The sequence below is a fragment of the Heterocephalus glaber genome, unplaced genomic scaffold (assembly GCF_053883595.1).
Source record: "Heterocephalus glaber isolate CG9 unplaced genomic scaffold, H.glaber_assembly_v1.0 deba00001175, whole genome shotgun sequence".
NCBI classification, from domain to species: domain Eukaryota; kingdom Metazoa; phylum Chordata; class Mammalia; order Rodentia; family Bathyergidae; genus Heterocephalus; species Heterocephalus glaber.
The window spans coordinates 938,202-950,899 of record NW_028258207.1 but is presented as its reverse complement, the minus strand read 5'-3'; the positions used below and the strand labels follow the sequence as shown (position 1 = coordinate 950,899).

The following is a 12,698-nucleotide window of genomic DNA, read 5'->3' as shown; positions in this document are numbered from 1 at the left end:
CAATGAATGCTGCCAAGTCCAGAGATCGTGGGCGAGGCCAGAAAGGGCTGAGATCAAGCCCCCCAGTAATAACACTCCTTTGTTCTTTACTGTCTACTCTTTCATCCTCTGCTGTACCCTCAGGCAGGCGGTTGAGCAGCCCCCAACAGCTGTCCATACACTCTGCAGAACATTCCCGCCGTTATTTATACAATAAGCATGCCACCAGTTCCTCACTGCTCCTGCACCACGACCTAGCACCAGGCCAACAGAAAGGGGGCATTGCTGCCAGTCTGCATCCCAGGCACCAGCATGAGGGCAGCCAAGCCCCACCTTCCTCCGAGCCGCTCACCAACACCAGGCATCGGATTAGAGGGGCTCCCCACAGGCCTGTCCACTCTCAGGAAAACCCAGCAGGACACCTACAAGTTTTACACACCATCTATGTAGGTTAGAATTGAGAAATATTAACAACTCTGAGCTGAACTATGCAAAGCATTAACCTAAATGCACATACAGTGGACCCTTGACTTACGAACTCAATTGGTTCCTGAGGGCTGGTCGTAACTAAGTCAGTACAGCTGAGATCTGGATGTTTACCTGGGTACACGCAACGGCTAACAAGAGGCAGATGAATCTTCCATAACCTAATTAACCCAAGTTGTCTGTGTGTCAGGCCAGTCATAACTTGAGGGTCCACTGTATTTCTCATTTAACAATCAAGTCAGTTCCCGTGACTCAGTTGTTAAATGAATTGGTCACCAAATGAGAAATTGTACACAGCATGTACACTACAATATTCAGAACAAGGAAATGGTCAAAGGAAACTCCAGCTTGGTGACTTGCTTTGCAAAGAGTTATTTGCATGGCTCTTACATGCCGCACCGTAATGTATAACAGAACATAAAGCTACAGTGCTGCACGTACAGTCAGTAAAAGTTGCAGCACTGTGCTGTAGAAGAAGCCACTGTAGGTCGCACTGCCGCTCGCCTTCCTGTGTCGTAAGTCTGAATGCAGGGCACAAGTCGGAGTGGCAGGCGTAAATCTGGACAGTCATTAAATAGGTGGGTCCTTAAACGATTCATATCTGTACTGGCATCTCTTTCCAGGTGCACTCAACGAGTATAACATATGAGTAATTAGTATACATGCTTTATGAATCACTGGAACTTTTTGACTTTTAAGAAGAAAAAAAAAGAAACCTAATGATTAACATCTGATATTTCAGCATCCTAAAATGATATAAAGCAGTGATGGCAAACCTTTTCAGAGACCATGTGTCCAAACTGCAACCCAAAATCCACTTATTTATAGTAAGGTGCCAACACTGAAATTAAACCAGAATACTGAGGTTTCAGTTTAGAAGAAACAGCTGTTATCCCATGCTGGGTTTTGAGGGGTGACTTGGCCCCTGTGCCGACAGAGGGTTCCGTGTGCCTGCTGTGGTATGTGTGCCATGGGTTTGCCATCACTGATATACAAGGCAATACTGTCTTTTTGAAAAAGTCTGAACCTTTCTTATCCATGTAAACATATTTGGTAAGTAAGCATCCACCTTGAGAAGAGTTCGCACTGAAACATTTAACTCACAGCTCCTGAAGCTGGTCATTTGGATGAGTGCTCTGATGGCAGCAATGCTTTGGCCGAGTACTAGTGTAAGAAACACAAACCAAACAAACCCCACAGCACCAAGATCACCCCATAGAGAGACACTCTCTACTTTCTATCTCCGATCGTTTGGTCATGGGTTGAGACCGGGGCTCCATCGGTCAGACAGGGCATGCTCAGGGCTCCCCGCTGCATGGCTCCCCTCCTTCAGCCCCTGCCCCCCTGAAGCACACCTGGCGCAGGGCATGGGTGCCACCCCTCACCTGCAGGACACACCTTAGCACATGGACCGCCACTCCCTAGAATGCAAGCACCATCCAGAGGGCGACCCATGTTTTATTCATTGCTGTTGGCCACTGCCGGGCCACTGGCTGAAATTAGTCATTTCTCAACAGATACTTGAAAAACTATGTGACTGATTAAGTGAGCAGAAATAAGAGCTGTTCCTGTTATTCTGGACTATAAGCTGCCTCGGGCCTTCAGATTAATGTATGCTAATGTAGAAGTATAGAGCATAATTTTGAATTTCATTTTCCATCAATGTCTGATTACCTACTGATTAAATCTGACAAGCTGCAAAGAGGGAAAAATCATTATTAGATCCCAACCTATCATCTACAGCAACCTAAGTGTAACTAATCATAGGTTTTATTATACGTAATGGCTTTTAGAGGGAAAAATATATCACTCTCATCTCACGTGAAAAAGGCTCGGTTTAACTTTATTCAGATATAGAGTATAGACACACAGGTATGTGGTTATACTTCAGTGTACAAGCATAAGCTACAAACATATATTTAGAGATAACACTTCATGTTAGATAAGTTTCAATCTAATCAGATGTAATCTTATCATGTACTAGTGTTTTCTAGGATACATGCATGCGCACATGTGCGCGCACAGTCCCTAAAGGACGGCCACATTCACAATGCCCTCCACATGCTGTTCCTAATTCTCAGTGTGACTCACAGCAGGACAGGGTCCTCATCTCACAGAGGAGGAGGGGTTCGGACATGTCCCCTGGCCATGTGCACAAAGTCACATAGATAAACTCCGGTGCCGATAATGGGCGCACACTTACACCTGTATTTCCCCTTGCTGGAGTGTCCTCCTCGTTACTACATAATGATGTTCCTTCTCAACTGATAAGGCATGGCCATTCCTGCTTCGTTTTGGATTCCATTTGCACTGGAAAGTCTTTTTATATTCCTTCATTTTTGGTCTTCAGATGTTGGTTGGCAGAAGTGAATTGAGCTTCCTGTAAGCAGTATGTAGTTGGGTTTTATTTCAGGAAATTATCACTAAAAATGTTACTACTGATACTTTGTTACTCATTTTCTAGGTTTGCTTGTAGTTCTTTACTTTCTCTTTATCTCACAGTCTTCCTTTGTGGGTGATTTTCTCTAACAGCATGTTTTCATTCTTTTTATTTTTGCACTATTATACATTTCTGCTTTGTGGTTACCATGAGGCTTACAAAAATATCTTTTGATTATAACAAGACATTTAGAAATGACAGTAACATTGACCATAAAGCCCAAAAAAGTAAAGAACAAGTGAATACTGATTTTTAAAAAGAATCTCTGCATTTGTACTTCTTCCCTCCCCACATGTTGAAATTTTATATCCTATTTTAAATTTTTATATTGTCTCTCTCTCATCAATACACCTATTATTTAACTGCTTTGTTGAATCTTCACTGTAAAGAGATAAGTGGTTTATGTACTATGTTTACAATTTTAAAACAGTCTGAATGCCTGTGTAGTTACTGCTACCCATGAGTTTTATGTCTGCCAGTATTTCCTTCCTATACATTAGTTTCTCCTTTTTTGGTGGAGGAACTCCCTCCCTTTAACATTTCCTGTAGACAGTCCAATGGTGAGAAGTTTTCTCTGCTTGTATCTGTCTGTGCATGTCTTTCTCTCTTTCATTTTTAAGGGATGGCTTTGCCAGGCACAGTGTTCTTGGTTGGCAGGGTTTTGTGGTGGTGGTGTGCTGGCGTGGTGTGCTGGCGTGCTGTGTGCTGTGTTTTTCTTGCAGCACCGTGAAGATCTCACACCAGTCTCTCCTGGCCTTTAATTTCCCCCCTGATAAGTCTCCTGTCAGCCAACTTGGGACAGACTTACGTGCAATGTGTTGCTTTTCTCTTGCTGCTTTGAGAATCTGCTGTTTGCCTTTAACCTTTGGGAGCTTGATTGTATCTTGGGGCAGATGTGGTTGAGATGAATCTGACTGGTGCCTTTCAATCTTTCTGTGTCTGGGTGTTTTCTTGTCTCTCTGTGTTTGGAAACTTTCCTCTTATCATCTCTTTGAATAATCTTCCTATTCCTTTGGCATTCTAAAGTCCCTCCTGAATGCCAAAATCTCAAATATCTACTTTTTAATGCTGTCATGAGGCTCCCCAAGATTTAATTCCTCTTTGTTCTTTTTTCTCTTTTTGCCTCTGTGTTTTCAAGCTCACTGAGCCTTATGTTTGGTGTATTCTGCTATTCATGCCTTTTATTGCTTTTTCATTTCACTGTGTACTTTTCAACTCAGGGATATGACATTTTTACCTAATCTTCCTATTAAGTTTCCCTGATGCACAATGCTGAATTGTTTCTGTATTTTCTTGAGATTCACTAGTATTTTGAGTTCTCTGTCCAAATGCTCGCACACACTGGCTGCTCTGTGGTCATCTGCTGGTGCCCCGCTTTGTGTCCTAGGTGAGGCCCCAGCTCCCCGAGTCATTCTCTCCGGCAGATGAGGACAGCCGCACACTGCAGGCCAGGGTGTCTGTCCCAGTGTCCTTCAGACACTCTGGGCAGATGTCTCACTGTCTCTGACCACGTGGCCAGCCTGTCATCGCAGCAGGTGGCGGCACCCTGCTTCCAGGCTTGCCATGAGCCCCCGCTGCTGGGTTTTCACTGTTTGGGGACCAGAGGGTGCCACGGGGCTGAGTGTCTACCAAATCTGCAGCTGGTCCGCCTTCCACATGCACTAGGGTAGGGCCTAGGAAAGGCAGTCTGTGCCCACATGCCTCTGCCCGGCTGGGAGGGCCTGGGGGTGCTGACCTCACCCCACCCCCAGCCGTTCAGGCTGTGGGATTCTGCTCCACACAGGGACTGGCCCTGGCTCCCGGGCAGCCTTCTCCTCCTTCCCCCAGGAAGGTAACGACAGCGTGCTGTATTTCTCGCAGCTGAGGGAGGGATGGTGTAGGCAGCACCAGAGCCGCCGCTGCTGTAACACTGGGTCACGCTTGGGGCCGCAGCCTGCAGAGACCAGCGCGGCCGGGCGCAGGGGTAGTATAGCAAGGCCCACACTGCCACACCTGCCTGCTGCCGAGATGGGCTTGTGGCCCAAGACCCTGCCCCAGCCATGGGTGACACTGGCCAGGACACAGCACACCACATACCACACACGTGACATGGCCAGGGCCAGGGCCTGCACCTGGATTCAGAACATGCTGCCTGCCCGTGGCACTGCCTAGGGGCGGCTGCTGCTGCAACCTCCCCACCGTCGAGGGGCTCCCTGGGCTGGCCCTGGGTCCCTTCTGTCCCACCCCGCAGACGGAGTTTCTCTCTGCACTGGGGCAGGGGGAGGCCAAGCTACTGTGCGTCCAGAAGCTCGGTCCACAGACTCTGGGCCCGGTACTGAGCACCCGCCCCTTCCCACGTGTGCGGTGCCTCTCTCCACGTTCCACGTCGCAGGGCCGCCTGGAGCTGGAGAGGGATGGCGTGGGCAGTGCCTTCCTCCCCACCCATTATGCTGGACCAGGTCCTGTGAGGTCACCCTGTACCGGGTTTCCTTAGTTTCGGGCACAAATAGCCTTTCACAATCAGGCTTCCCTGGGAGGGGGTCACGGGGCTTTACTCCATGGCCGTCCTGCTCCAGCTTCCTGCTAAGTCTGCATGGAGCAAAAGTGACAGGCCAGGAGCTGTACTAGCGACGCTGAAGGAGTTCCCTTTCCCCGTGACTGGCCCGACGGAGCTGACTGAGCAGAGCCCTCCCCGTGAACATCCCAGGGAGACACAGGAAGAGGCTGTATCACACCCCGCTTAGCGCCCCAGCCTCACACAATGGGCCTGCTTTCAATTATCCTTTCTTCTGTATCTGAAATGTAACAAATCCTCCCCTTTTAGATTAACGTTGAACTTCAGCCTTAGAACAGGTGTGAGGCGTTCCATGCCTGCCGCAGGTCAGGGGACCAGTGTGAACATCAGGCGCAGCTGGAGAGTGCGGGTGGTGGAAATCCAGGCCTAAAGAGTGCCAGCTCCTGGGACTTCCCGAGAGCCTAGGTCAACCTGGCTTTGCTCTCTGCCTGGAAATGAGTTTTCCAAACACCAGCCAGATCGCCAGAAGTAGTGCCTGCCACCTGTCACCAAGCACGCCGAGGGAGAAGGCAACGAACAGAACCCCCAAAGGAGGGACCTTGGTCACCACCAGCATTAGTCCTAACGAGAGGGCAGAGTTGCAGCCCATTCCACAAACAACAAACACTAAAGCAAAAGCCTGGCCCCAAAGGAGAAGCAGGACAGGACAGGACAGGACAGGACAGGACAGGACAGAAGGCCCCTGGTACCCGGCGAAGCGCTCACTGCCCTGGGGGACACACAGGGAGGGAAGGGCTTGGGCTGGAGCGGGCATCCCGGGCCGTCTGTTCCCCTTTCCAGTGGGGTCCTGAGCAAGTTTCCAACCTCAGTAGTCAATTTTTGTCATCCATACAAAGAAGCGTTTGAATAAATTATCTTTAAGGGTAATCCAACTCAAAATATTCTAATTCAAAAATGGTTTCCTGAAGAAGACAAGACCAAACTTATCATATGGTCCAGCACCCTCACTCCTGTGATGCCCGAAGACACGGAAAGGGGGAAACAACTACTTCCAACGGGAACAGAAATCTGGGCATGGGACATACAGAGCGAGAGGCGAGCCTATCAGGAGGGGAAGACAAGCTGTAATATCTAGAAATGGCAGCAGAACAGGAAGAGTGGTTCGTGACCTACTCCACTGTTACAGCTAGAGAGAGATGCCTACGGAAAGAAAGGCTGGGTAGACCCGAGGGGCGCCTGCCGGCGTGGTGTGCACCCGGCAATCTCTGCACGACTCTGGGCACTGAAGAAGGATCACGAATTCCGGACCAGGTGGGCAACTTAGCCAGGCAAGAAAGGCTGGCATGTAGCTCAGAAAGAGGAAGATTTCTTCTTATATATCGTTTCCAGTCACTGACATATACTTGTGAGCAGAAAAAGGTGATGCCTTAGGTTTTGTTTAAAATGTTAATGTCAGATCACCGCTCTTTGGGGATTTACTTTTTAAGTGAGGGAAATTCTATGGGCTTTAACAATAAAATGTACATAAAGACATCTGAAATCTAAGTCATCTCTTGACATTTGACTAAAAGTCAAAGCAGTGGACCACAAGATGAATCGAGCACTTCACCCATGAAGGTTGACTATTAGCTTTGTTTCATGATCTGCAAATGAGTTATTAAACGCCTCTATAAAGTTTTAGTGTTGCTCTAACACCATTAACAACTGTCCTCACTTCAAACACCCCGTGTTTGCTGAATATGCCAGCAACGTGCTGCAGTAATTGCTGCCTGACATTAGATTTTCTGCCTCTAAACTAAGGATATAAAAGAGACAGTGTTGGAGATACCCTGCAGCATTGATTCCGCCATTTAAAGGAAGAGGGAAAGAGCCAGATGTTAGCGTCTCTCTTTGTGTCGCTATGACCTGCCTGATTCCACATTTCCATCTTTAGTTCCAAGTGTCAGCAGCCCCGACAGAAGGGAATAAAAGCCAACGTGTGCTTCAGCACACTGTGAAAGCAGTTACAGGGAAGACCATTTACATCTTAATAGCTTTCTCTCCTCACACTGACTTCTCCCCTGCATTTCATCCTGGAGGAGACAGGAGTGTTTGGCAACTTGGGCAAATACACAAAAGGACCAGAGAGTGCTAGAGCTGGGAGGGCTTTGGAGGCCACAGGCCGGCCCCTTGCCCCACCTGGGACATCCGCAAGGACCTGCCTTCCAGACCAGGGGCATCTCCACCTCAGATACCCACCGTGCCCAGGGCTGACCTCTGCCCAGGTGAGTCTCCAGCCTCTCGGGAAGGCCCTTCTCACCTGGCAGCAAGGTGGTGGCTGCCCCAGGATGTCACAGACATCAAGGCCCTGCCTTTAGAGCCACCGGCAGCACCAACCCCTCCCTGCCCACAGGAGGGCGGCAGTGGCCAAAGATGCCCAGGGTGGCTACTGACATCCCAGAGCCCCAGCCTCCCCAGAGGGGCAGTCCCCCAGCCTGTCACGCTGCCCACCCCAAGCGGCCGTCAGCCTCATCGGCGAGGTTCCTTCTGAAAGGCTTTCCCCAGGATTAAGCCTGGCTTCCTCTTAATGGAGGAGACAACCACTGTCCCACATTTGGGACACAGCACAGCACTTGCTACAGTGCAGCAGAGAACTTGAGCCCGGAGCACAGATGAAAGTGTGGAGAAAACAGGGCCAGGAGAATCAAGATCAACTAGAATCAGCCTCTACTATGACACAGCGCGCGCATGCACGCGCGCGCACACACACACACACACACACACACACACAGCGTTTAACTCCTTGGAGCTGCTGAAAGAGAGCCTCACTGTTGCTTTTGCCTGACCCAAGCCTGGCAGAGCTCTCAGGATCTTCTGACCCTGAAGCTTCTAGGAGTCACCTGGGAACTTGATTTGTGATCTTGCAAGGTACAAATGTACTGAAAGGAGTTTTAAATTTGGTCTCTGTAGTCAAAATATTTGGCCATTCATAAAATATGCACGGCTTCCTTTCCAGATGCTGGACTTACTGGCAAGCTGCTGCTGATCAGCCAGCCCCCACTGCCCAAACTCTGCTGCTTAACTCAGCCCTGAGACCGTTTCTCAGCAGTCAGCATGAGAAGAGGGATGTGAGCCAGACCAGCTTCCCCTCTACACTGTGGTGAGACAAATGTGACATAAAACTTTACCATTTTAATGATTTTTAGCACACTATTCAGTGGCAATAAGTATGTCCACAACATCGTGTAACCATCAACCAACCCAGAACGCTCTCATTACCCCAATCAGAAGCCGGCACCCACTAAACATGACTCCCCACCCCGCGTTCTCTACGCACCTTCCCATCCCTGTAACATTTGCTTTCCGGGCACCTCATGTACATGGAATCATGCAACAGTTGTCTGTGTTTGGCTTCTTTCACTTAATGTTTTGAAGGTTCTTGCATACTGTACAATGTCTCAGAATTTTATTTATGGCCAAGTAACATTTCATTGTCTACATATACCTTATTTTGTTCAACTTTCCACCTGGAGACTTGAACTGTTTGCACCTTTTGGTCACCAGCACAGCGCAGTGAACATTTGTGTGTGTGAGTGAGTCTGGGTCTTCAGTGCTTTGGGGCATACTGTAGAAGCAGAATTGCTGCCCACACGGGAGGTAGTTCTCTTTTGCTTTCCAAGGAACAACTATACCCTCTTCCACCGTGGCCACACCCTCTTACATTCCTACCAGCAACACATGAGGGTTCCACTGTCTCCACCGCACTCACTTGTTGTTCATTGTTTAAAGTACATATTATAGTATGTGAAAGAGTGCATATCTCCTATATGGGTTAGTTTTTAATTCTGTTTGGGGGACTGAGTTACTGTGGATTTAATTTGCATTTCTCTAGTGACCAGTGAAGCTGACCTGTTTAAGTGCTCGCTGACCATTTGTGGATTTTCTTGGTTTTCCTGTGGTTGAGTTACAGGAGTTCTTTATGTATTTGGGATAGCAACCCTTCATCTGATGTGTGATTTGCACGTATTTGCACTTCCAACTGGGATTAAGAGGAAGGGATGCCTTCTCCACCATTTACTCTTCTACCTGCTAACTGCAGGGGATTCCAAGCCCCTAGGGAATGCGGAGCCATGAAAGGGAGAGGGGCCAGGGGGCTTACAGGAGAAAGCCACCCACTGACCAGGAACGCCACATGTTCTACTCTTACGTGATGGGGAATCAGCTTCTCTGTGCAAAGCCAGTGAATTTCAGTTTGTTTCCCACCAGCTACCACAGCCAGCCAACCTAGGGGAGTCCTCTGCCCACAGGTCCCCCAGCTTCCTGCTGTGTGACCAGGGAGCCCACGACTCGCGCCTCCCAGACCTCGTCTCCAGCACTGTCTGTCTCAGACATCCCCGTAGACCTTCCTTTCTACAACTGTCTCCAAATAGCAACACTACCACTTTTTCTACACAGACATTTACATGCAGTTTTGAAATCTTTCAATGACTCCTTTGGAAATGAGATTTTCCACAAGTTCTTAGACGTGTGCATTTCTTTGTAATTAAGAACACTGGCTTGAAGAGCATGAATGTGAATTTTTTCGGGCCTCTGCACTGGAACCTATTCAAGTTGGCAGAATTAACTGACTGGAAATAGGCGAGGCTTCTTTAGAATCCAGCCTCTTGCCTTGGCCCTCTCTCCTCCCCACGTACTGCTTACATGGCCTCACGTGAGGACCACACTTCGGTGACCTTTAAAACTTACTGCTAAATATTTATGCTAATGACAGAAGTTATACACAACAGTTTACAGCCACACCACCCTGAACACCCCCGATCTCGTCTGATCTGGAAGCTAAGCAAGCAGGGTCACACCTGGTACTTGGATGGGAAAAATTATACACAATAAATTTACACATATTCATTTACTTTTCAAAACAAACATGTACAATAGGTACCATTATCTCTGGAAAGATTAAGGCCAAAGTACTTCATCAAATAAATTACAGGCTAATTACCATACCATGATACCTTCTTTCATCCACACACTAGCATCTGGACTTCCTCCCCAAATAATGGATTTATTTCCTCTTTTGGGGAAGACAGCTTGAAGAAAGGTCTTTCCGGAGCGCTGTGTGATCCCCGGGGAGGTGTAACCAATTGTGTGTGATTCCCTGGTGCTGTCATTTTAGAGTCCCACTGTTATAGGACCCTCCTTACTATGTTTCATGTTTTTAAATCTGATCTAGTGAAAAGGCTTGTCAAATGTCTTCTTTCCCTTTACAGTAAAACACTTCGGTAAATGGTAAAGTGGCTTTGATATCTCAGAGTCTCTTAGACATTAAGAAACCTAGCTGAACCATGGTGAAGGGGAGGAGAGTGACACTGCAGTGCATCCTATCCCCAAGAAGTAGTGGAGAGAACCATGGAAAGTTCTCTTTATTCAAACATTTATGCTCACCTATTACAATAATTACTCCAAATAATTCTAAATTTAGGTCATACAACATGAAGGAAAGGGACAGAGGTCACTGCATGAAAGGCTTCAGTGGACTCCAAGAGGATTTGCTCCTAGACGCTCAGACAGCTGGGTCGCAAGAGCATGCCCCTGTCATGAGAAAAACTGGGTGCAACTGGTTTAAAAGTCACCCAGCTGAGCAAATTTTATTCACTTTGGAGGCCTTTGAAGAAACTAACACACAGCACCGTACACACAGCAGGTTCTCTGTAAACAGACAGAAAAGGAGGACAGACACGGAGCTTGTCACCACCAATGATGTCCAAGGCCAGAGGACTCGCACTGCACGGCCTCTGTGCCACGCGCTCACTGACACCTGACAGCACGACACATGAGGCGGAGCTGTGCAGGGACCACACAGGCCAGAGGGCCAGGCTTCTTCCCTCCACTCGGTAAGACGAAAAAACTTCTGAAGATGGACAGCAGTGACTGTTGCACAAGAATGTGAATGCACAATGTCACCAAGCTGCACAATTAAACATGGTTAAATGATAGTTTTCTGATGTGTATATTTTATCACAACAAAATAGATGCCTGTATGATAGATTTTGGGAATTTTTAAAAACCACATGAGGGATTACTTCATACACTACAATGCCTATAATGAAAAAGACGCAACAAGAGTTCAGAGGGCTTAGGGTTTGTGACTCCTCCATTGCTGTAGGACATAAAGTGGTGCAGCTGCTTAGGACAGCAGGCTGGTGGGCCTTCAAAACATGGATCAGAGTTGCCTTATGACCCACAATTCCACTTCTAGGTCTACACTCAAGACAAATGAAAACATACATCACACAAAAGCTCGTGTATGAATGCCGCTAGAAGCATCATTCACAGCAGCCAAAGCATAAAACAAACTGTGTTCTGTTAACTAAGGCGTAGGTAAACAAAGCATGGTATATCCATCTAACAGGACATTTTTCTGCAATAGAAAGAAATGAATTATTAATACATGCTACAATGAGGATGAACTTTGAGATCATTATTCTAAATAAAACAAGCCACGCCAAAAGGCCACTGTTGCACGACTTTTCACCCGACACGTCTAGGATAAAGACAAAAGGTACATCAGCGGCTGCCTTGGCCGATGGACTTGGGGAGCAGGGAGACCTGAAATGGATGTGCTGTAGAGTACCTGAATTATATCTCGCTAAAGTCATCTCAGAACTCAGTGACTGAGAGGCAGCAAAAGAGCAGGCATGAGAAGCATCCTCCCTTGCCACTCTCCTCTTCATTTCTCTTTCAACCCTGTTCCTCCCAACGGACTTTCAAAAACAGGCTCAGCAGGGAGCTTGGGAGGTGTTCAGTGGGAAACAGTCCCCCAACAGCCCATGGTGGTCCTCCAGCCTTTCCTGAGCACCGCAGGGCTCAGGGCGCGAGCTGCGTGGACCACGGGCACCACATACAGAGGCCCTTGGCCTGAAGCGAGCTGACACAGGAAGAAGGCTAAGGTCACAATGAAGGCCACCAGCCCCTTGGGGGAAAGGTGGTTTTCTGGAGTTGCACATGAACATTCCAAGACAAAGATGTCCTAAATGTAAAAAAGATATCACTGGGCCAATCAGTGCCACTCCAACTTTAATAGAAAGAACCCTATTTCAAAACAGTGAGAAGGGTGCAACTCCCTGCAACCCCATAAAAGCAGGGAGTCAATCTTATAATGTTCATGCTCCAGTGTTAAGCCAACCCAGCGTCATAATAAGAGCCCACTGTTACAAATCTTAGCTAAATGATAAATCTACTTTTGGCTTCCAATTTAAACTGGTATTTTTGTTTAATTAATATGCTTAAAATATTTCTCGTGCGTTGTAAATTCTTAAACTT

At 47.6% G+C, this 12,698-nt stretch overlaps 1 protein-coding gene across 9 annotated transcripts in view; it reads right to left on the bottom strand.

The window, feature by feature from the left end:
• Positions 1–12,698, bottom strand: part of Ulk4 (unc-51 like kinase 4) — a 379,759-nt gene that overhangs the window by 148,912 nt on the left and 218,149 nt on the right. Inside the window, exon 32 of one of the 9 annotated variants that reach the window (XR_015451093.1) lies at positions 2,446–2,845. The exons of 7 other annotated variants lie outside the window; for them this stretch is intronic. Coding sequence is in view for 1 of the 2 variants with exons in the window: in XM_087210694.1 (XP_087066820.1) it covers positions 2,799–2,845 (47 nt within the window). In the remaining variant the exon portion in view is untranslated. Of the gene's footprint in view, positions 1–2,445; positions 2,846–12,698 lie in introns of those variants that run through there. One more of the 9 variants, XM_087210694.1, reaches the window with a different exon arrangement.